Consider the following 21253-nt stretch of genomic DNA (forward strand, 5'->3'; position numbering starts at 1 on the left):
CGCGCTTTGTGTTGAAGTGTTCTATGCTCCTCTGCACCCTGCTGCCAGGAAAAAAAAATTACCACTTTTTCTAGGCGGGATCAGGGAGTTTCCAAACCAGCTCTGGTTTTTAAGTGGTTTTTGGGAGTTTTTTCGAGATTAATCTAGACCCTAAACTGGTCTGGATTTTTTTAAAAGAAGCTGGTCTGCTCTCCAATGGAAAAACCAACTTTTCAAGTGGAGATGCTACTTGGGGGGGGGGGGGGGGGTCCAATATACTCCTCTCTAGGGAATCTTTGAGGCGTCCAGCATTCTGTGGCTTCGCAGCATGGCAATTTTTTTTTTTTTTTTGCAAGGCTTTGAGAGGAAATGATTGGTAGATGGTTGGCAAATGGAAGTTCTTTCTTCCTTTTGCCACCATGAGCAAAAACAGGAGTGATCAATCTGTACAACTTTGGTATTGTGCCAACCCATCATTATTAGATTTTTTTTTTTGGAAAAGTGTTGCCGGTTGACTTCGTTTAGTATAATAAGTTGGAAATGGCTGCAAAAGAAATTACACCCAAGCGATGGGATCTGATGTTATTCCATCCCCCCCCACCACCCACTCACCAACCTAGTCAATGTCATAAAACAGTATGCTTATGACGCCCCTCGTCTTCATTACCATCATCTTCACCTTTTGGCTTCCTCTGCAAGTAACGGGCCACTGGAAGAACCAAAACCCCCTCTCGACAATCCCACTTCCAAAAGACCCCGAAGCAACAATAATAGACGTTCGAAACCTACAAGAATTTGAAAAAAGGATCCATGAACTAGCCCGGCACTTTATCGCCACCCCGACATCCCAAACGAACCAAACAGTGGTGCATCTAATCGAAGAAGACCACTATCTAGCGCCAGAGATCGACTACCATGCATTCCAACTCCAGGCGTTCAATCCCTTCAAGCACGAGTCCCGCATACCGGAAAAATGGTTCGAATACTACGCCGAGAACGTCAGCGCGAGAATCGAGAGACGCGGCATCGTAGTGCAGACGTTGATGACGGTGGCTAACAATGACGCCAGGGGCGAAATTGCCTTTTCCGGGGGGATGCTCACTAAGATCACCTCGGAGCACGATTTAAACGCGGGGATATACGCGGGTTACTACATATGGATTGGCGGGCAACTAGGTGCTGGCGTCACTCCCGAGTTGAGCTTTGCGCGAAGCTCATCGACGTATTATACGTGCCCCGTTGTCGCGGGCCGTACTGCGCAGATCAAGGTCTACCCTACACTTACGTCGTTCATCCCCTTCTTCAGGACGCTTCATTGGAACCTCGGGCCACAGAAATTCGCGAGCAAGGCACTCAAATTCAAGAAGAATAAAAAATTGACGCTTATTTTCCTCAGTGGGTTGGAAGACGTCGAATGTATGTACATTTGACGTATATATATTATTTTACAAAAAAAAAAAAAAAAAAGAAAAAGAAAAAGGAATATACATTCACAACTGTGATTGATACGGACCCCGGACCCTTGTCAGGGTTGACGTTGCGGACCGGACCCTTAAATTTTTCGAAAAAAAGTTAACCACTCATACAAGCTTCTTGCTTTACTCTAACCTCAACTAAAGAGTGACTTGAGCATAAAAAAATAAAATAAAACAAAACAGACAAAGCAAAAACCGTTGAAGAGGCTGCATTAGATGTGGACCGAAGTTGAAACACCCTCAGCAGAGTCGTGGAGCCTGTCAGCAAATCTGTTTTGACCAGAGGATGACGAGGTGTAGCCGCCTAAGGTAGTACCAATTTTGGCATCGATTGGACGAACGTATTGATCGGTGATTGGCTTGATCACGGTTTTGTAAATAGTTTGTGCGCCACCAGTGACTGGAACTCCAATGTACAACAAAAAGATGGTCTTGAACAAGTAGTAGAATGGAATCCAGTACAAGATGGCCTTGGACCAAAACTCAATCACGTTCAAAAAGGCAAAAACAACCCAGTAGGTCAAAATTTCAGTATCGTCTTTCGCGTCAGGGGTTTGCAAGGCCAAGATCGAGTAGTAGCCTGGAACAAGAAAACCAGCAATGTTTGACAACAATTGACCAATTCCGCCAAAGTTTAAAAAGATCAAGATAAAGTAAACGGCAACAAAACCCAAGACGGCATAGGACCTTGGCAAGCCAGTTTGCTTTTCAAAATGGGTCAATGGACCAATTCCACTGGTGCTCTACATTCATTTCAGTTAGTAAACATATCATTTCTCAGTAGTGGAACCAATCATTTTTTTTCCCCGTGTCCCAAGGGTCCTCTCCCTTTGCCTCTTTATTTTCACCACCACCATCGTCATCATCAGTTAAGGGATGTAACACATACTTTGTCAATTTCTGCTAAAAAGTTTTTAACTTGAACTGGTAATCCCGACATTGCTAGATTGATGTAAGTTGGTTCAATTGGTTCAATTGGTTCAGTTACTTGAAAAAAAAACAAATCTATGTTGAATAGAACAAGAAAGTTGAAATTGGGAAAAGAAGAAAGGAAGGGTGGTGATGGTGATGGTGGTGGTGGTGGTGGTAGATTCGAGATTTAAATGGATGAAATTTCTCCTAAAAGTTGCTATCATTTAGGGTTAGAGTGCACCGCTGTATGCAGGATGGCATATATATATTTATTCTATTACATCATTTCATCACTTGCTCACTCCTGCGCTCACTCTACCGGCGCCAGAGAATGGGACTAAGCCATGGACAAAGACAAGGGACTAGGTCGAGAACGAGAACAACACCGAAGAGCAATAGTTCCATTCTACCTTACTTTTACAGTCACGCTAGAGTAAAAAAGTTGTAATACGATATTTCGTGCATCATCAAATCCTTCTCTTTTGTTTATGCTGCAATAGTAACTATTCAGTGAAGAGGAAGAAGAAGAGGAAGAGAAAGGGAACCCAGAGGGCTTACTTCTTGCCCTTGGACTTGACACTGCCCTCAAATCCTGCTCTCTTTTTCTGTCCGCCTCCAGCTTTCTTGTTAACAACACCTGTGAATTTCCTCAATTTGGGTTGTTGTTTCTTCTTCTTGCCCTTTACGTGCTTACTTTCTTTTCTCGCCTTCAAATTCTCCTCTCTTCTCTTGGCTCTGGCTGCAACTGTATCCTTAACCACTTGTTTTCTGTCCCTCCATTCGATTTCGCTCTTGAGTTTCTTCTTCTCTTTTCTCTTTATGGCCTTCTTTAGTAACCTTTCGTCATCCTTCACTTTAATGCCTTCGGCTTGTGAAATCACCCGCTGCCAGTTGTCCTTCTTGTTCTGCGCAGCCTGTTCCTCTGGTGTCATTGAAGACAATTTCAATTTTTTCTTTTCCAACTTCGCTAGGTGTGCTTTCAAATCATTGTTGGCTGGTCCCTTGAGTTTCTTCTTGTCAGCGGAATTTCGTAACCTAGACAAGTCTGACGTGACTTGAGACCCGTCTCGGAATGCTATGTTGCCAAACATCACCGACTTGTCCTCTTCTTCATTGGCGTCTGCCTCCATATCGGAGTCGGCGTCTGAATTGTCAGAGCCATCCGAGTTTTCCTCGTCTTCCAACTCCTCGTGTTTCCGCTTTTGCTGCTGCTGCTGCTGCTGCTGCTTGGTCAACTCGGCTTTTCTTTTCCGTTCTGCTAGTATTTGCTCACGCGATTGCGGCGCACCCAGTGCTTTGGTGCCGATGGCTTTCCGTTTCTCCCGCAAGTTGTTGATCTTTGATTCTAACTTTTCCTTTAGTTCAGCAAGCTTCTTTTGTTTCGCCGCCTGTTCCTCGGGCGATAAGCTTTCGGATTTCTTTCCGTTTCCCTTTTTGTTTCCGTTTCCGTTTGTAATTCGTATCAGTTCTTTCTCAAACGACTCTTGCTCAATCTCGTTTCCATCATCATCAAAAATAAGGCCGGCGTCCTCCGCCATCAAGTCGTCATCGTCATCGTCATCGTCGTTGTCATCGTCGTTGTCGTTGCTAGCGCGATTTGCTTCCGACTTGTCGTTAATATGGAGTTCCTCCCTTCTTGTCTGGTCTTTTTGAGTAGCCTGTTGGCCATTTAAAGTGCCTTGTTTCCGTTCACCTCGGGGTCTATGCTCGAGTGCTTGCCTCGACTTGTTTTCCATCACGTCTTTGGCACTTGCGTGAGAATTGACAAGTTCGTCGGCTGCCTTCTTGGACTCCGGATCTAATTTCGCTCTCTTGTTCTGTCTCTTCTCTTCTTTGGACTGCTTTTTTTGCTGCCACTGGTCCTGAGTTGCATCATCGTAGAAATACTTTGCAGGTATGAGCGAAAGTAACCCATCGAACGCAGTTGAGTGCTCTTTTAACCGTTCCTAACAGAAGAATAAACGTTAGTAACGATGGTTTTCTTTTTATCAATAGTACCAATTTACTTCAAAGTCAAGACGGGTCGACATACCTCCAACGAGTTGCTCATGGCTGCTTCTTTCGATTGTGTTGCAAGAAGATGGAACTTCTCCTGCCCTTTCTTTTTTTTTTTTTCCTTCTTCTTTAATTCCGTAAATGAATTTTTCTAAGAGATCTTGCGATGGTCTTGTTTCCCCCCTCAAAAAAAAAAAAAAAAAGTGGTAGGATTGTACATCAAGTTTTCACCACTTCGATTTCGACTCCAACACCATGCTTTACTCGCAGTTAACACAATGACTTGGCCATGATAGTTACAGCATTTGAGTCTGCTTTTCGTCGGTAGTTGAAAGAAAAAAAAAACGCCTTTTCTAAGTAAGCCTAGAAGTTTTACTGCCACTCCCACACCCCCCCTCAATCAGAGAAACACACACACACATGTCGTGTACGTTTCCCAATCGAAATCTAAGATTATCGAGCATCCAACATCCAATGTCCAAAAAAAACCCACCTGAGAATAGAATACCACCTTGGTTTAATTTCTCTCCTATCAATTGCGTACCCTAAACCTACACATCCTCAACCAAAGTCCCAAAGTCCGCCAACTCAAATAAGCATAGCTTGTTATCTAGACTCGACACTACTTTTTTTTTTTTTTTTTGCCAATTTTTCTTTTTCCACAATGTCCAGTTCATCTCCACAGGTACTTGCAGACTATTTGATCCTTTCCTTACCGCAATCGGCCCGTGCCAAGGAGTGGTTAGAGCAATCTTTAAACAGCGGGAAGCAGCCACTCTACAAGCTCGATGTGCCCGATTTCCAAAGTGGGACGTTGGACTCATTGGTTCAGGAAAGTGAAGATTTGAGCAAAATCGACCAGCAATTGGGCTCCGCAGTTAGCAAAGTCATTGAAATCCTCGCCTCTGTGAGCGAGTCCAAAAACAACTCGCGCATAGTCCAGTCTAGATCCATATTTGATTTTGTCCAGAATTTCCACTGGAACACTTCCAAGTACCGTTTAGACAAGCCCATCAACCATTTAGTCAAGGTCATATCAAGCGAAGCCATAACTTTGGATAACGACGTTCGATCAAGCTACCAAAACTACCAAGCTGCCAAGTCCAATTTCCTAGCAGCCGATAGGAAAAGGAACGGCGACTTGTCCATCAAGTCTCTACATGAGATTGTCAAGCCCGAGCAGTTTGTGTTGGACTCGGAGAACTTGGTGACGGTTTTGATTGCCGTTCCAAACAATTTGGTCTCGGAGTTCAAGAACAAGTACGAGACACTCACCCAGTTTGTGATACCCAGGTCCGCGGAGGTGATTGCCAAAGACTCAGAATTCACCTTGTTTACGGTGACGCTTTTCAAAAAATTCCAGCAGGAGTTTATCAACAGTGCACGTGAGCAAAAATGGCACCCACGTACAGATTTCTCCTACAGCGAAGAGACACTTAACGATTTAAGAAAAGAGTTTGACGTTACAAAAGCCACGGAACTGAAGCAGAAAAACGAGCTCGTTAGGTTGGGCAAGACGGCGTATCTGGACATTGTCGCATGCTGGTTCCACATAAAAGTCATCAGGGTCTACGTGGAGGCTGTGTTGAGATACGGCTTGCCACCGCAGTTTGACAACTACTTGATCAAGTTTGAAGGCAGCAACTTCAAAAGCGTTGGCAAGGCCAAAAAGGAATTGATTGAGAAGTTTGGATACTTGGGTGGTGATGGCTACACTTCCGTCAACTCGAATTTGCATGAATACGCGTCCTTGGTTGACTCTGAGTACGAGCCTTTTGTTTTATATGACTTTGAGGTTGTTTAAGGAGGAAGAAAAAAACGAACTTTTTTCAAAAACTCATGGGAGAAGGGGGCTCACACATTATTCCGTATTTAATTTTAGTTAGAGAACAGTAAAAAAGAGGAGAAGATCTGTCTAATCATTGTTCTAGAGGCCGGGCGTCTGTAGTTTATGGCCCGTATTCCATGGTCTGTAGTCTGTAGTCTATGTGGTACTGTAAAAGTGATCTGGCTTTCATGTGCACCAACTCCGGCCGCAACAGAAAATCTCGTAAACACAGCTCCATGACGCAAGAAGATACACAAAGATTTCACTCTGGCCAGAATAAAATCGTGCTCAACTCGCTTTCATTCAAACAGTTAAAAATCTCACCAGTATAGTCCCATAAGGTTGACCATAGGGGTGAGAGTGACTGCGTTGACCTGGGTGTACGTGCATTAGACAAAGGCTGGTCGGGACAAAGTAGCGGACCGAGCGAAACGATTGCGTAGCCGCGAACTAGGCACATTACGTTTGGGGAAATGCCGCTAAGAAACGGTTTTTTGTCTTTTTTTTTTTGCGTTTTATTTTTTTGTTCTTCACTTATAAAACCCCTCCAGCCCCAGATTACTTTGAAATCACTTTTTGCTTCATTTTCCCACATTTTCATCATTAGAGTCATCATGCCACTGTCGATAGCGTCCCAGTTGAAAAACCCAAACCTCATTCAAACCAAGCCCTTCATAAATGGCGAATTTGTAGACTCCACGTCCAAAAAGACTTTCCAAGTCATCAACCCTGCCACGGAGCAAGTCATTGCTGAATTGCCCGAGCAAACACCCGAGGAGATCGACGAGGCAATCAAGATCACGCACGAGGCATTCAAGACTTTCAGAAAAACAAACCCTTATGACCGCTCCAAGATGTTGCGCAGGTTGTACGAATTGATGATTGAAAACTTGGACGATTTGGCCACCATCATCACTTTGGAAAATGGCAAATGCTTAACTGACGCCAAGGGGGAGATTAGATACGGTGCTAGTTATTTTGAATGGTTCAGCGAGGAGGCGAAAAGAGTATACGGAGACACCATCCAGCCATCGAACCCAAACAACAAGATCATCACTTACAAGCAGCCAGTGGGGCCCGTGGGGCTCTTGTGCCCGTTCAATTTCCCCAGTGCCATGGGAGCTCGAAAAGCCGCGCCAGCGTGGGCAGTGGGGTGCACGTGTATCTTGAAACCCGACGGCCAGACCCCGCTCAGTTCTTTGGCCCTTGCGTATTTGGCCAAGGAGGCTGGTTTCCCACCGGGTGTCTTCAATGTCGTGTTGGCTTCGGTTGAGTCGACGCCGATGGTGGGCACAAAAGTGTGCGAGTCGCCCTTGATCAAGAAGGTAAGTTTCACGGGAAGCACCGCCGTCGGTAAGCTCTTGATGAAGCAGAGCTCGCTGACGTTGAAGAAGTTGTCGATGGAGTTGGGGGGTAATGCCCCTGTTGTCGTTTTCGACGATGCCGATTTCGATTTGGCCGTCGACCAGGCCATCGCGTCCAAATTTAGATCGTTGGGCCAAACGTGTGTTTGCGCCAATAGATTGTACGTGCAAAGTGGCATCTACGATAAGTTCTGTCAAGCGTTTGCCGAAAAGGTCAAGACCTTCAAGATCGGCAACGGAATGGAGGAAGGCGTTACTCACGGGTGTTTGCTTAATACCAGAGCCATTGAAAAAGTCGAGGACCACGTCAAGAATGCTGTTGACAAAGGCGCACAGGTTTTGGTGGAAGGCGGAAGGTTGCCTGAACTAGGCAAGAACTTTTACGCGCCCACTGTTTTATACAACTTGCCCAAGGACGCAAAAGTGTTCCACGAGGAGACGTTTGGACCTTTGGCTGCCATCGCCAAATTTTCCACCAAGGAAGAAGTGTTGGAATTGTGCAACGATACTCACTTCGGCTTGGCCTCTTACATCTTTAGTCAGAATATAAACACCATTTGGTACATGTCCGAGTACTTGGAGTCGGGTATGGTCAGCGTCAACACGGGAATTTTCACCGATGCCGCGTTGCCCTTTGGCGGGATTAAAGAGTCCGGTTTTGGCAGAGAGGGCTCGCTTTACGGCATAGACGATTACACTGTGGTCAAGTCCATTAATTTAGGCAATGTATACAGATGAGAGGCGGGTAAAAAAAAAAAAAAATCGCCACCAACGGAGACTCGTGGTGTTGCTTTGACATGAATTTTTTAAGCTTACGCTGCGTTTGAGTTGTGTTTCTGTAGTAGACATGTAGAATTTTTTTTTTTTTTTTTAAATAAATAATGTGCTATCTTTATATTTTGTCACAAACTTTTCATGAAACTGGGTCCACCTCTCGATCCACTCCTTGCCCGGGGGTAAAAACGTTGTTCTCAAGTGGAACGTGCCTGGTTTCTGGCCAAATCCGTTTCCAGGAACACAGCAGATGCCCGTGTACTCTAGCAACTCAATGCAGTAGATGTCATCGATGAGCAAGTCTGAGTTTTTGGCTCTGGAAAAGAGCTTGTGGTATGAGGCGGGTTCAAAGTTCAATCTGGGGAAAAGGTACATTGCACCTTGTGGTTTATCGACAGAAATGTCCTCCATCTCTTGGAAAGCTTGGTAAAGGTACTCGGCTCTCGATTTCAAGTCATCAAAAATGGCAGTGGTCTCCTCCTTGTACAATTTGTAGGACTCGTCGCCCTCCTTTGGTGGGTTTATCATCAACTCAACCATGGCTTGTCCAGAAACGACAGAACACAAATTGATCGAGGCCAATTTGAAAATTGTGTCCTTAACAGCGTCGCTGAAGCCAACCAACTCCATGTATCCACCACGCTGGCCACATTCCCCACTGATACCCTTTGAAGTGGAGTGCAAAGAGGCCAATTGCACATTCTTGTACAATTCCGGCTTTTCGTTGAGAAGTTCGCCCAATATGCGCTTAAAAGATATAAACTCTTTGCCGTCGAAAACATTTTCCTGGTAAACTTCATCGGCAATTAAAACAACACCATACTCGGCACAGATATCAACCAACTTTACCATGTCGTCGCGCGACAACACGGCTCCAGTTGGGTTACCCGGGTTGATCACCACGAGCGCTTTAATGCTCACACCTTTTTCCTTGTTCTCTTTGATCAAGTGACGAATCTCTTGCGGGTTGGTGGCCCAGTGCTGAGACTCATCCAAGTAGTAACCAATGGGTTTAGCGTCATTTAAGGCGATTGTTGCCGTGTATAACGGGTACTGGGGAATGGGAATCAAAAAACCCGAGTGCTCGTCCTTGGACAAGAGCTGCAACAAGTAGGAAACTGCCGTTGAGGCACCAGAAGTCAAGAAGATATTGTTGGCATTTGCTGCACGGATACCGCCGTCTCTTTGAGTGATAAAGTTGGCAATGGATTGTCTAAAGAAAGGGGCGCCTTGCGAGTGCGAGTAAGCACCCAAGGATCCAATATGCTCCAATATCAACCGGGCTCTATCCTTGACGTCCTGGGGAAATTCAACAGCCAGGTCCAACAAGGGCGGATACTGCAAGATCGACATAACCTGTCTGTACCACGTCAATGGCTTTTGGTCCAACTGCTGGGGGTTCCCGATATTTGCATTGACGATTTTGTTGAAAGGCAAGCCGTGGTCCTCGGGGTTCTTCTTGATGAGTTCCAGTAACCCGTCTGCAATGATGGGGATTTTCCCTCTGACGGCGTATTTGGCCTCGACTGCCTGCGGGCTTATGTCGTGGATGCCAATCTTTGGGGCAGGTTCAAAACTCGCCGTCAGATTCGAGCGGAAAGGAGTAATTGTGGAGTGGTGGGTGTGGGTGTTGTTGACTGTCGTCGTTGCGACTGACATCTTTGGAAACCTCCTGAAACGAGTGTGGTAGCTAAAACCAAGCGCACCGATGTTTGAGCTGAGCTTTGCCATTGTTGCTGTTGTTGCTGATTTTTATGTATATATATATATATATATGTGTATATAACTTGTTGGAAATTTTCGCCTTGTTGCTTCTCAAACCAAGATAAGAACCTCTTCATCGACAATTTTTTTTTTTATGTTTTTTTCACCAGGCAGCTTACCCCGGTGTATTATTTTTCCCAATAGAGCTGCAAGTGCGGCGCCAGATTTTGCGGGGAAAGGGAGGGGGAAAGGGAATAGCGGGTATAATTTCTTGATTGGTTCACTCACCATCACCGCCACCATACCAATTTGAGTGGCCACTCCATAAGAGAAAACCTCGGGTTATATGATCAAATACTTATCTATTCTTTTTGTTTCCAAGAGTCCAGCGAGTAAGGATCTTTAGACATCTAATTTCTCCTCGCGCGGGCGATACAGAGAGAGTTCAATCTCGCGACAAGGCGGAGGCGCGTGTGCGTAAAATCTTCAGCCCTTCTTATAGTTGCTTATCTGGAGACTCCGTATCAAATACCCACTAAGTGAACCTTTGGCTTGACTGTTGACGTCAACCTAACACCTAAATGCTGGTTGATAGCAAGCCTGTCTTGTAGAATACAATAGGAGAAGGCGGCCCTGCGTTCCATTAGTCCAGAAGTCCATGAGTCCATGAGTCCATGGAGCATCTGATTCTGCCGTTGAGCTGTTCGTAATTAATTATTCTTGAAATGCGTAGAATAATAGATGATTTCAAATCTATCAGAGCCACTGGTCACGGGACATGGACTCTATTAGTTTTTTTTTTTTTCATTTTTCATTTTTCTTTGTTTTGATGGCAAGGCTTTGATCGTGTGCTTCGAATTTCCCCAGCTTTAGATATATATATATAAATAAATTTGAATGTGTATAGGTTACGAATGAAAAATTGAATAGCAGACCATGTAGATACGAGCGTAAGGATGGATTTCTTGGGATATGTTTCGTCTTTTTTATAGCAGAACCAAAACCTCAGTTTTCCAGAAAAGTCTCTCAAAAAAAATTATGGGTTTCTACTTGTTATCTTCAAGTGTATTCTACAAATTCCAGTTTCTTTTTTGCTTGACGTGGACGTTTAGTGGTTTGACTCGATAGCTGTCCAAGCTGATGACAAGTCTCTCGGCTCCACTGACTTTTGTTTCAAAAATCGTACGAGGAGGGTTTATCTACTCTGTTGGAGATAACCAACCCCCCCTTTCCCCCCTCAAAGAAAACCAAAAAAAAAACCAAAAACAAAAGAACATCGCGCTAGTTGGCCAGATCTCACAATAGAAGAACGGCGGATATAGCATCACGAATGGCCATGTTTGTTTGACAGCCGCTGTGTGTGCGTGTTTCCTTTTCGCGTTTATTGTAAGACAAAGTATAACCAATGTGGGCTGATGTAGGCTAGATTTTTTTTTCTCGATCGCAAATGGGCAACCCAGTTGACATATTCTAAGTTCCGGTCTGGTGATAGTTTTTCTTTTTCTATTTTGGTTTCAGTTTGCTCCACATACACATTGGAGGCTAAGGACATACGATGCATACAATAGACGAAAGTAATCTACACGGAGTAGAAATGCACCTGAATCTCTATGTCTCAAGTGGCTAGGGAATGAAAGCTTTGTTCGCAGCAAAAGGGGGGGTGTGTGTAGAAGATTCCACACTTTTCTATACATTAGCGAGAGCAACAGTTTTCATCTAATCGTTTTCGCAAAAAAGAAAGTGTGACATGTATATAACTATATAATGACTGCATGAACAAGCACGGTCTAACGTAGCTGTCAAGCGTAGTAGCAGCAGGAGGGGGGAGTGTGTGGGGAGTGAAGTTTGGTTGGGTCGAGTGTTGATGTGTGTGGTTTGAAGCTGGGGGAGTTGTGTCTCATGGGTTATTGTCGTGAAAAAGAAATTGCGTCACGTCAGTCGCCAACTGCCACGCAACTGCCACTACTCCACACACGCATCACTCCATTTCATGCAAGGGCACATACTCACGGCTGCTGCCATCACCATTGCTGCTACTGCTACTGCTACTGTCACTGTCACGGCTAATATGTGTGTAAGTTTGCTCTTGCCTCTTGGACAACAACACCCGGCATCTGGAGTAAGTAGAATAGCCGCTCTCAAATTAAATCCCACACTGCCCACTTAATGGGCTAAACCCATAACCCACGATCCGCCAATCATGTACACTTGAACCCACCAGCAACTGGTTACACTCCGCTCTCTAAGGCATTTGGTACAACCACTGTTGCTGCTGCTGCTCCTGTTCCTGTTCCTGTTCCTGTTCCTGCTCCTGCTGCTCACTGGAGAGAAAAGAGCGGGCCAAAAAAAAAAGGGTGTGGTAAGAGGTGGAGAAGGAACAATAAAATAAAAAGAAATAAAAAAAAATAAATAAAAATAAATAAAAAAAATCCCGTCCCCCATATTGGTTTTAACATCAATTGGTGAAGAGAAGACGAAGAAGAAATAGAGGGATAAGAAGGATAAGAAGGAGAAGAAGAAGAAGACGACAACGACAACTACCACCACGAAGAAGAAGAGGCTCTCCTGTCTTTCTCTCCAGCTTCTGCTTTTTCTTCCTTGCACCTTCATTCAAAGAAAAAAAAAGACTACCAAAAAAATTACCTACCTAACCTTAGAGAAGAAAAGCAAGTCAATGCGAAAGACCTTTCCATCATTATGGCTGCTTCAAATCATCACACAAGAAGATGCTCATTAGCTATTGCTTCACCAGGTCAAAACGATTCACCAAATGACCCCTTGAATGCGTTTTTGCTTTATAGCAAGAACGAAGGGAACAATAGCCAAACGACAATTGATGCTCAAGAACTACAATCACAATCACAACCACTACAACAGCAACAACTGCGAGAATATAGTCCCTTTAGCCATTCTATAAATGATTTCGCGGTTGACACAAGTGATCTATACCCACCTCATCTAGTATCAAGCCCACTTATCCCTCCCGCGACTGCTGCTGCTGGTGCAGTTGGTGGTGGTGCTGCTGCTAACCCACCAACGCTGTCGAGCTCCGTGCCAACAGTAACCAAAGCAGCCTCGTTCCCAAGCATGCGGCTGGAGAGCCCCATCACCCACCCGCACGAATTTAGCGCTTGCCACCGCAGGATTTCGATATGTGACTTGAACAACTTTTCAGATGGAATCAAGCAAGTGCGCCGTCACCCAACCCACCACAACCACCACCACAACCACCTGGTTGAAACTACAGATCACGAAGCCGTGAAGTATGGGGGACACGAGTGGCCCGAGTTGAAGAATTTCAGCTTGGATAGCCCCTCGGCTAGCTCGTCTTCAACTTCCCCCTCGGAGAGAATCACCGAGTTTAATCTAGAGAAGAAGTTGACTGATCCGTTTGCTACGTCGAGCCCGTGTGAAAACCCACACGCTTCCAAGTCTAGTCTACCTCGACATATGCAGGAACGAGGACCCAGAAACCACCGGAGAAGGAATTCCATTGCTTTAAAGTTTGAAGAACCTAGGGTTTTTTGACACTTGTTGATGTTTTTTTTTTTTCTTTGTCCGTCAAGTAAATACCTATCAATTTTAATAAAGCAAAAATGTGAGGAAAAGCCAAACGCAATTGCAAATTTTTCTCTCTATCTCTCTTTTTTTTGTTTTATTCCGTTCCAAAATACAAACTATCGATGAACCTATTTCTAAAATGCCAATGACTATCTAGTGACTTCTCCTGGTTATACCAAGGCACGGCGCAATCGTCACTCAAATCCATCGACGACAACTTGCCAATGACAATTTTGACTTTGGGAAACACATTGGTAACTCTCCGTACCCCGATTTCAGTGCAAAGATAACTAATAACAATTATATCCTCTTCCTTGACTTTATGGTCAATCAATACCTGTATAGCCATGATCACACCGGCGCCACTGATAATCTGCGAGTCGAATAACATAATCTTGCCGATTTGATCAATGGCAGAAGGTAGTTTTTCATAGTGTAGTTGCGGCTCGCCCGTCGAGGAGTCGCTCTGGATCAACATTTTCCCAACTGCCAACTCGGAAAAGGATTTCTTGAGCGCGGTCATGAAGCAGTCTCCGCTTCGAATGATATTCACGGCCACTGCTCGAGTTTGCGGGATAGTCAACCCTTGGCACGTGAACCCCTGAGGCGTGGTAACCACTTTACTTTCGTAATCGTCAAAGAAGTTTTGCTGGGCAAATTCAATCAAGATCCCGCTGATCCTGTTGAAGAAAAAGATAAAGTCTTCTCTCGAGGTGTCCTTATTGAACAATATGGTATTTATTCCGCAAAGTTGGTTGGTCACGGGTAAGATTCCGATATTCTTATACTCGTCCACGTTGAAGTCAAAATCGACCCCCACGTTCCTCAAGTTTCTCAAGTGCTTGGCACTCTTAAGTGCAAGCTGGTTCTTGATATGCTTGATCATCAAGTTGATGGCGATGCTGTTGTCTAGCCCGCGTGGTATGACCAAGTCGGCATTGTTCATCGTTGGGTTCAAGTGCTTGACGGCATTGGGCTTGACAAATTTTTCCCACTGCTTGATGGCACCTTCGAGGTCTCTTCCCCTGTACAAGATGTCCCTCGTCAACCTTCTGGCCAAACAAATGTCCAAATCAGTATCGACGTAGATTTTCAAGTCCATCATCGACAAAAGCCGCTCGTCATACAAGGCGTATAGCCCTTCAATGATGACTACGTTGGCACCATAAATAGTGTTTGTCTTATCGGTCCTAGCATGCTTGGCGAAAGAATACACGGGTATAGTGGCCTTCCCACCCAGCTTCAACGCCTTGACTGTATCCACCAATGCCTCCAAATCCAACGACTCGGGCGTATCAAAATCATACTCGTTCTCAAACGCCCGCTTGCTCTCCTCCGCGCTCAAGTTTTTATAAAAATTGTCAAATGATAATAAAACAGTCCAAGGTTGGTTTATCCCCTGGATGATTTGCTGCGAAATGGAAGTTTTCCCACTTCCAGAGTTTCCCGCAATGCCAATGATGTACGGTTGAGTCCAAGGCGGGATATACGAGGAATGATTAAGAGTATTGACACTGCTCGTTCGTGTCAAGTCGTAGAAGCTGGTGCTCGATCTAGGTCCAAAGGAATCAAAGTTTGGCCGTGGCGACGACTGAACCGAGAACGCAGATGATGACTGGACCGGCGAGTCCAACAACCTCGAATGCAAGTTGGGAGGCGTTCCGAGTGCTTCGTGGAACGCATGGTCGCTCATTGTCAACTGGTCAATCGAATCATTGATGTTGTGACTGGTGGGGAGGTGTGCTGAGGTGTGGTGCGAGTCCGCCGGTTGCAAGCCTTCTGGAGCTAGGTTTATAAAGGATGAATCTTCATGTTGCAAGGGAGCTATCCTCGAAGACCTTCTTTGCCTTGGATGATGAGCCATAACGCTCTCTTTTCTGCTATTGAAAGCTAAAGGTTATTTTATTTAAAGAAATCCTGAACGGTGATAGTACCAGTACCATCACCATCACCATCACCACCACTACCAAAACAGACTGGAAATTGCGGCTAGTTTCAATTTTTTTTCCTCTCCCCCAATTTCACACTGCGAAGATCATCGTGTTTGGGAAATCAACTCCGACGGAGAACCAACACTTTCATGAACGAAGGCAACGGGCAGAAAGGAGAGGGCTTCAGTCGAAAGAGAGCCCGTATAGATTATGAGGAGACCGAGGAGGAACAACAACAACAACAAGAACAAGGACAGCAGCAGCAGTGGCAGTCTCTGACTGCTGTCGAAGTTAGCGACAATGTGCGTCTGCCGAGAGTCTCTTCAGCACCACCACCAGCAAATGGAAACACGGTAAGCCAAGACCTAGCAGAGAAGCAGAGGCCTCGACGAGAAGAACGGCCTCACTACTCAAACTCTCAGCTGCACAAGCAACATCATTATAGTCACCAGTCGAGACTCGAACACCAGATAGAGGAGCTTGAATCACAACACTACCTCAGCCCCTCGGACCAAGTCAAGCTCGAGAATTTGCAAGATAAACTCGAAAGCATAACATCTCGAACCCAATCTAGTCAATTTCATCTACCAAATTCTTCTTCGCATAGCCGGTCTGACTTGTATTATGGTAAAGCCCAAGCACAAGTGCAAGTGCAAGCACAGGCACAGGCGACGAGAACGGTCAACTGGGAAGCCGAGCAGTTTAGACGAGCACAACAATTGAATCTCAAAACGGACGACAAAATCCACGTCAACGACGATAGAGAGTACGAATACGTTTTTGACGAGTCGCAGTACGTCAACTACGAAGAAGATGAGATACTCTCGGGAGACGAAGCACTGAATCAACAGGACCCCCAGATTGCCGAAAAAGGAGAAATTGAGGATGTGCAGCAAAGTCTCCCCGTTTACAAGTACAAGGATGAGCTCCTCAAGATTGTCCTGCAAAACCAAGTGTTGATCGTTGTCGGGGAAACTGGGTCCGGGAAAACCACCCAGTTGCCGCAGTACTTGTACCATGCTGGCTACTCCCACAATGACACCAAGATTATCGGATGCACGCAGCCGAGACGAGTTGCTGCCACCTCTGTAGCGCAAAGAGTCGCGCAAGAGATGCAAGTAAACTTGGGCGACAAGGTTGGATACACTGTTCGATTCGACGACAAATCGAGCGCTAGAACTAAAGTAAAGTATCTCACCGATGGTATGCTCTTGCGTGAGTTCCTCAAGGATCCCCAGTTGGACTCATACGGTGCAATCATGATTGACGAGGCCCACGAACGGACGCTATCCACCGAGATTCTCCTCAGTTTACTAAAAGACTTGACCGAGACGCGCAAGGACTTGAAAATAATCATTGCCAGTGCTACTATCAACGCAACCAAGTTTTCGCAATTTTTCAACAATTCGCCAATTTTGAACATCCCCGGCCGCCGATTCCCCGTAAAGATACACTACACGAAGCAGCCCGAGGCAAATTATCTCCAAGCGATAATCACCACCATCTTCCAAATACACTTGACGCAGCCTTTGCCAGGGGACATCCTTGTCTTTCTCACGGGCCAAGAGGAGATTGAAAACTTGGAAACTCAAGTGCACGAAGCAGTGGTTAAGCTCGGGGACCAGTTGAAAGCGCACGGGAAATTGTTGGTGTGCAGCATATACGCCAACTTACCCCATGAGCAACAGCAGCGCATTTTCGAGCCGACGCCACCAATGGCGAGAAAATTGGTGTTGGCGACAAACATCGCCGAGACTTCAATCACCATACCTGGGGTTGCGTATGTCATTGATCCCGGCTACGTCAAACAGACCGAGTTCAATCCACTGACGGGCATGGAAAGTCTCTTGGTTGTTCCTTGTTCGCGAGCAAATTGCGACCAGCGAGCAGGGCGTGCCGGTAGAATCGGCCCGGGAAAATGCTTTAGAATCTTTACTAAGCATTCGTTTGATCATGAATTGGAGGTCAATCAGAAGCCCGAGATTATGAGAATCAACTTGAACTCAGTGGTGCTTCTCTTGTTGTCACTTGGGATCAACGACTTGATTCGATTTCCCTTCTTGGATCCTCCTAATAAGCAGAGTCTTATAAAGTCGTTGAATTTGCTTCGTTCTTTAGATGCGTTGAACTCGAGAGGCGCATTAACTTCGACGGGTGCGAAAATGAGCGAGTTCCCACTAGACCCAACTTACTCCAAATGCATTTTGGAAAGTGAAAAATATCAAATCACGAGGGAGATTTGCATCATCATCGCCATGCTAACGGAATCGGCCAATTTGTACTATAGCCCGAAAAAATTGGGGCGTGAACTAGTCTTGAAACGACGCGAGGAGTTTGCCAGTAAACAAGGCGATCATTTCACCTTGTTGAACATATATAGACAATGGAGCAACGTGGGCGGCTACTCCAGTCAATGGTGCCAGGACTACTTCACCCAATACAAGACATTGAAAAGGGCACGCAACATTTACGAGCAATTGATCAAAATCTGCACCAAGATAGGCATGAAGTTGAATCCAGAACGTGACCACATAGCCGAAGACGACGCCTCCAATGACTTGCTTGTCCAGAAATGCTTGATGAGCGGGTTCTTTAACAACGTTGTCAAGTTATCGCCTATGGGGGACTGCTACCAGAATATCGACCCAAAGAAGAACAAGACTCCCTGCTTCATTCACCCTTCGTCGATCTTGTTCAAAAAGAGGAACCCCAAGCCTCGATTTTTGATGTACTACGAGTTGATTTTGACTAGTAAGGAGTATATGAGAAACTGCTTGATTTTGGATGATAGAGTCGTTGCGGATATAGTTGATAAGAAGCTGCAGCGATAGCTATGGCATAATTTGCTGAGATCTTCCATTAAAGATGCGCGTGGCCTGTCCATAAAGCATCTATTGTATGCGGTAGCCGAGTGAGATGCTCTCTTGCTTTTTAAATTCGGATTAGTTCCTTGTTTTGGTAAATGACTACAAGATTGCCCCTGAGCAAGACTCAATGCACCAGTGTCGACAAGAGACCTTTCGGGTGGTTTTGATTTTGTATGTTATATCTTTGCATATAGATGTAGATTTGATTCCTGCGATTTTGTATCACTGGAAATTTGCAACACAAGATCCAAAATGTATCCAAACACCAGAATTTAAAACATCCGAACACCAGATTTAAGAGTATCCTTACACCAATACTTAAGCAACATGTCCAAAAAAACGTGTCGTTATGACTTCCAACATCACAGTGGAGAGACAAAGACACACTTACACACCTCCTAAAGCTTGAACTGGGATTCTCGGAGTGCTAGCAGGTCCAAATGCTCAAACTATAATCTTCCTGAGGCAACTAGACTTTTCAAACGCAGCTTTTATGTGGATTTTCAGTACACGGTGGAAAGCTGGTGTTAGGATGCATTTGGATCTTGCGCTCTGGTACAAGATTGGGGATCTGCAACACAAGATGCAAGATGCAATCACATCCTTACACCAACTTTTTGTGTATCCACACATCAATACTTGAATAACTTATCCTAATGAAAGTGTCCCTATGGAGGGAAAAAGACACACCCACACGTTTCCTAATGAACAATAAATCGGTCTTCTTTGAATGCTGTTCCGTTAGCATTCTCAAATATGAACTTCTTGAGGCGATTGGACTTTTCAAAGGTGACCTTTACGTGGATTTTCTAATACACGGTGGAAAGCTGGTGTTAGGATGCAACTGGATCTTGTGCCATGATATCTCCCCGGGGATCTCACATCTTGTGCTCTGGTATCTTTCTAGGGGGGGATCCCACATCTTGTGTCTTACTGGTGGATCTGCAACACAAGATGCAAGATGCAAACACATCCTAACACCAGCTTTTTGAACATCCATACACCAATACCTAGTCAACTTATACCTCCCACCTCGAGCATGGTGTGTACAGGCGACCTTCATCTTCACGATCAGCCGATATGTGAAGGGCGGCACTTGTATTACCACTTCTGTGTACCCTGTATATTAGAAGTTTATATTTTGGTACTGTTTCTCCCTCTACTTGTCTTGTATCCGTCAGTTATTATGTCTTCTAGTACAACAACGTCATGTTTGTAAAAAATAGCGATGATAATATACTATAGATTTGTACCAAGTAGAAGCCAGGTGCATTGGCATAGTTGGTTTTAGGTTCTATAGTGTAGCTTGGTTATCACCTTTGGTTTTGATCCAAATAACATCAGTTCGAATCTGGTTAGGACCTTCTTTTTTTTTCCTCTCTGCCTCTCTCTCGACCCCCCCATATTTTTATCTTCCACCAACACAACATCAATAATAAAGCCCCATTTTCTTTCCGGATTAATAAATCTTCTCAGCAGCCAATGAAATAATTTTTGATAGCAGTATATTTGCACCTCCATGGTTGCAAACGAAGAAAGAGCACGGACCTTTAATCAAAAGAAAAAAAGCACACTAATAAACACGATACAATTTTTCCTTCTTGTTCTATATAGGTAGCAAATTGGATGTGATCCCAAGGCTCAACACGAGACGAAGAAGGTAAAAGGTGAAGTCAGTGTCAAAGCAATGAACGGTTTCAACTTTGTCATAGCTTTTTCAACCATTCTCGTGCGTTTGCGCAATGATGTAGGTTGGTTGGAGACAACTGCAACCTTGTCAACATAGGCGCAACTGGATGCGTTCGATTTTCTCACTTTCAATGGAACAGTTTGGTCAATGGGCTCAATCTCATTGACGACTTCTTCGGGACAAAAGGCCGATGACTTTTTCACCTGTGTTGAATGTTTCTGGTTATCCTTCACAGTGGATCTTTCATCATTAGATGTACTTGGTGCATCGTCATCACCAGCATCACCACCACTGATAGCTTCAACAATATCTTCAGCTGCTTCGACGAGAGGCAACTCCTCCCGCTTGTTAGAGTCGTCGGTTTCAATCCTGTCGGCGGCACTTATATTCCCGAACTGGTCAATATAGATGGTTAGCGCTACTGGGAAATGAAACACGACAGTGGTGGTGGTGGTTTTGGTTTTGGTTTTGGTTTTGGTGGTGGTGGTGGTGGTGGTGGCTGAATCAGAGGGGATGTTTAGGAAAGATCTCACCTGGTCCCAATCGACTTGAAACAACTGATTAAACTCTTCTGTGGTTCGAATGGTCACTGCGTTTGGAAATGGCAAGTCTTTGGTGATTGACGTCAATGTTGATGATGAAAAAGAACAAGATAAATCAGGGATTGGTTGGGCAGTTGTTGAAGCAGGACCAGGTCCGTTTGATTTTACATTGTACTCAAGGTTGCTTGGAACGGACCTACTCCGTTGACTGAGGCAATCTAAAGTGGTGTAATCTTTTTTTGGTGGTAAAAGGAGAGATAACCTGTACCACTAGGAATGGTAATTTTGGGATTGCTTGTGATGCTGCTAAAAAAAGACGGCAATTTTTTTGCAGCCATTTTCAAATTTTTTTTCCCGCCAATACGAAACACTATGAAGGCAAGAAAACTGTGCGGACAGCGAGAGGAACAACGGATCACCAAATCGTCGAGTGACGACTAGAAAAGAGCAGGGTTAACTTTGGCATGTTCATTGAATTTTTGTTGTTGGATACACATTGCGAGAGGTAATGTCAAGCGAATAACGAAAAGGCTAGTTGTATGTAGCCTCTGGTATCGGCTGCTGTGCTGGCAATCTCGGAATACCAGAGTTAAATAGAGTTTTCGGCAGTCAATTTCAAAAAAGGCACACT

The 21253-nt window shown here is 44.8% G+C and overlaps 9 protein-coding genes across 9 annotated transcripts; 5 read left to right on the forward strand and 4 right to left on the reverse strand. All coding sequences in view use genetic code 12, as the record gives it.

Moving 5' to 3' along the window:
- Nucleotides 1-623: 623 nt before the first annotated feature.
- LODBEIA_P35180 (uncharacterized protein) lies at nt 624-1409 on the forward strand (the record flags this gene model as incomplete). The annotated part of the gene is made up of 1 exon (XM_066973637.1): nt 624-1409. One exon carries the CDS (start codon nt 624-626, stop codon nt 1407-1409), a length of 786 nt encoding a protein of 261 aa, XP_066830456.1.
- A 257-nt stretch (nt 1410-1666) lies between these two features.
- Nucleotides 1667-2394, reverse strand: LODBEIA_P35190 (uncharacterized protein; the record flags this gene model as incomplete). Its single annotated transcript, XM_066973638.1, has 2 exons — nt 1667-2197; nt 2344-2394. 2 exons carry the CDS (start codon nt 2392-2394, stop codon nt 1667-1669), a joined length of 582 nt encoding a protein of 193 aa, XP_066830457.1.
- Nucleotides 2395-2920: 526 nt separating this feature from the next.
- On the reverse strand, nt 2921-4416 carry LODBEIA_P35200 (uncharacterized protein; the record flags this gene model as incomplete). The annotated part of the gene is made up of 2 exons (XM_066973640.1): nt 2921-4312; nt 4399-4416. The coding sequence occupies 2 exons, from the start codon at nt 4414-4416 to the stop codon at nt 2921-2923; spliced, it is 1410 nt and encodes a 469-aa protein (XP_066830458.1).
- Nucleotides 4417-5025: 609 nt separating this feature from the next.
- Nucleotides 5026-6165, forward strand: LODBEIA_P35210 (uncharacterized protein; the record flags this gene model as incomplete). The annotated part of the gene is made up of 1 exon (XM_066973641.1): nt 5026-6165. The coding sequence occupies one exon, from the start codon at nt 5026-5028 to the stop codon at nt 6163-6165; it is 1140 nt and encodes a 379-aa protein (XP_066830459.1).
- Nucleotides 6166-6803: 638 nt separating this feature from the next.
- LODBEIA_P35220 (uncharacterized protein) lies at nt 6804-8291 on the forward strand (the record flags this gene model as incomplete). Its single annotated transcript, XM_066973642.1, has 1 exon — nt 6804-8291. The coding sequence occupies one exon, from the start codon at nt 6804-6806 to the stop codon at nt 8289-8291; it is 1488 nt and encodes a 495-aa protein (XP_066830460.1).
- Nucleotides 8292-8423: 132 nt separating this feature from the next.
- On the reverse strand, nt 8424-9986 carry LODBEIA_P35230 (uncharacterized protein; the record flags this gene model as incomplete). The annotated part of the gene is made up of 1 exon (XM_066973643.1): nt 8424-9986. One exon carries the CDS (start codon nt 9984-9986, stop codon nt 8424-8426), a length of 1563 nt encoding a protein of 520 aa, XP_066830461.1.
- A 2742-nt stretch (nt 9987-12728) lies between these two features.
- On the forward strand, nt 12729-13559 carry LODBEIA_P35240 (uncharacterized protein; the record flags this gene model as incomplete). The annotated part of the gene is made up of 1 exon (XM_066973644.1): nt 12729-13559. One exon carries the CDS (start codon nt 12729-12731, stop codon nt 13557-13559), a length of 831 nt encoding a protein of 276 aa, XP_066830462.1.
- Nucleotides 13560-13686: 127 nt separating this feature from the next.
- LODBEIA_P35250 (uncharacterized protein) lies at nt 13687-15456 on the reverse strand (the record flags this gene model as incomplete). Its single annotated transcript, XM_066973645.1, has 1 exon — nt 13687-15456. One exon carries the CDS (start codon nt 15454-15456, stop codon nt 13687-13689), a length of 1770 nt encoding a protein of 589 aa, XP_066830463.1.
- Nucleotides 15457-15672: 216 nt separating this feature from the next.
- LODBEIA_P35260 (uncharacterized protein) lies at nt 15673-18354 on the forward strand (the record flags this gene model as incomplete). Its single annotated transcript, XM_066973646.1, has 1 exon — nt 15673-18354. The coding sequence occupies one exon, from the start codon at nt 15673-15675 to the stop codon at nt 18352-18354; it is 2682 nt and encodes an 893-aa protein (XP_066830464.1).
- Nucleotides 18355-21253: the final 2899 nt, after the last annotated feature.

This window comes from Lodderomyces beijingensis (genome assembly GCF_963989305.1).
Source record: "Lodderomyces beijingensis strain CBS 14171 genome assembly, chromosome: 4".
In the NCBI taxonomy this organism is placed as follows: domain Eukaryota; kingdom Fungi; phylum Ascomycota; class Pichiomycetes; order Serinales; family Debaryomycetaceae; genus Lodderomyces; species Lodderomyces beijingensis.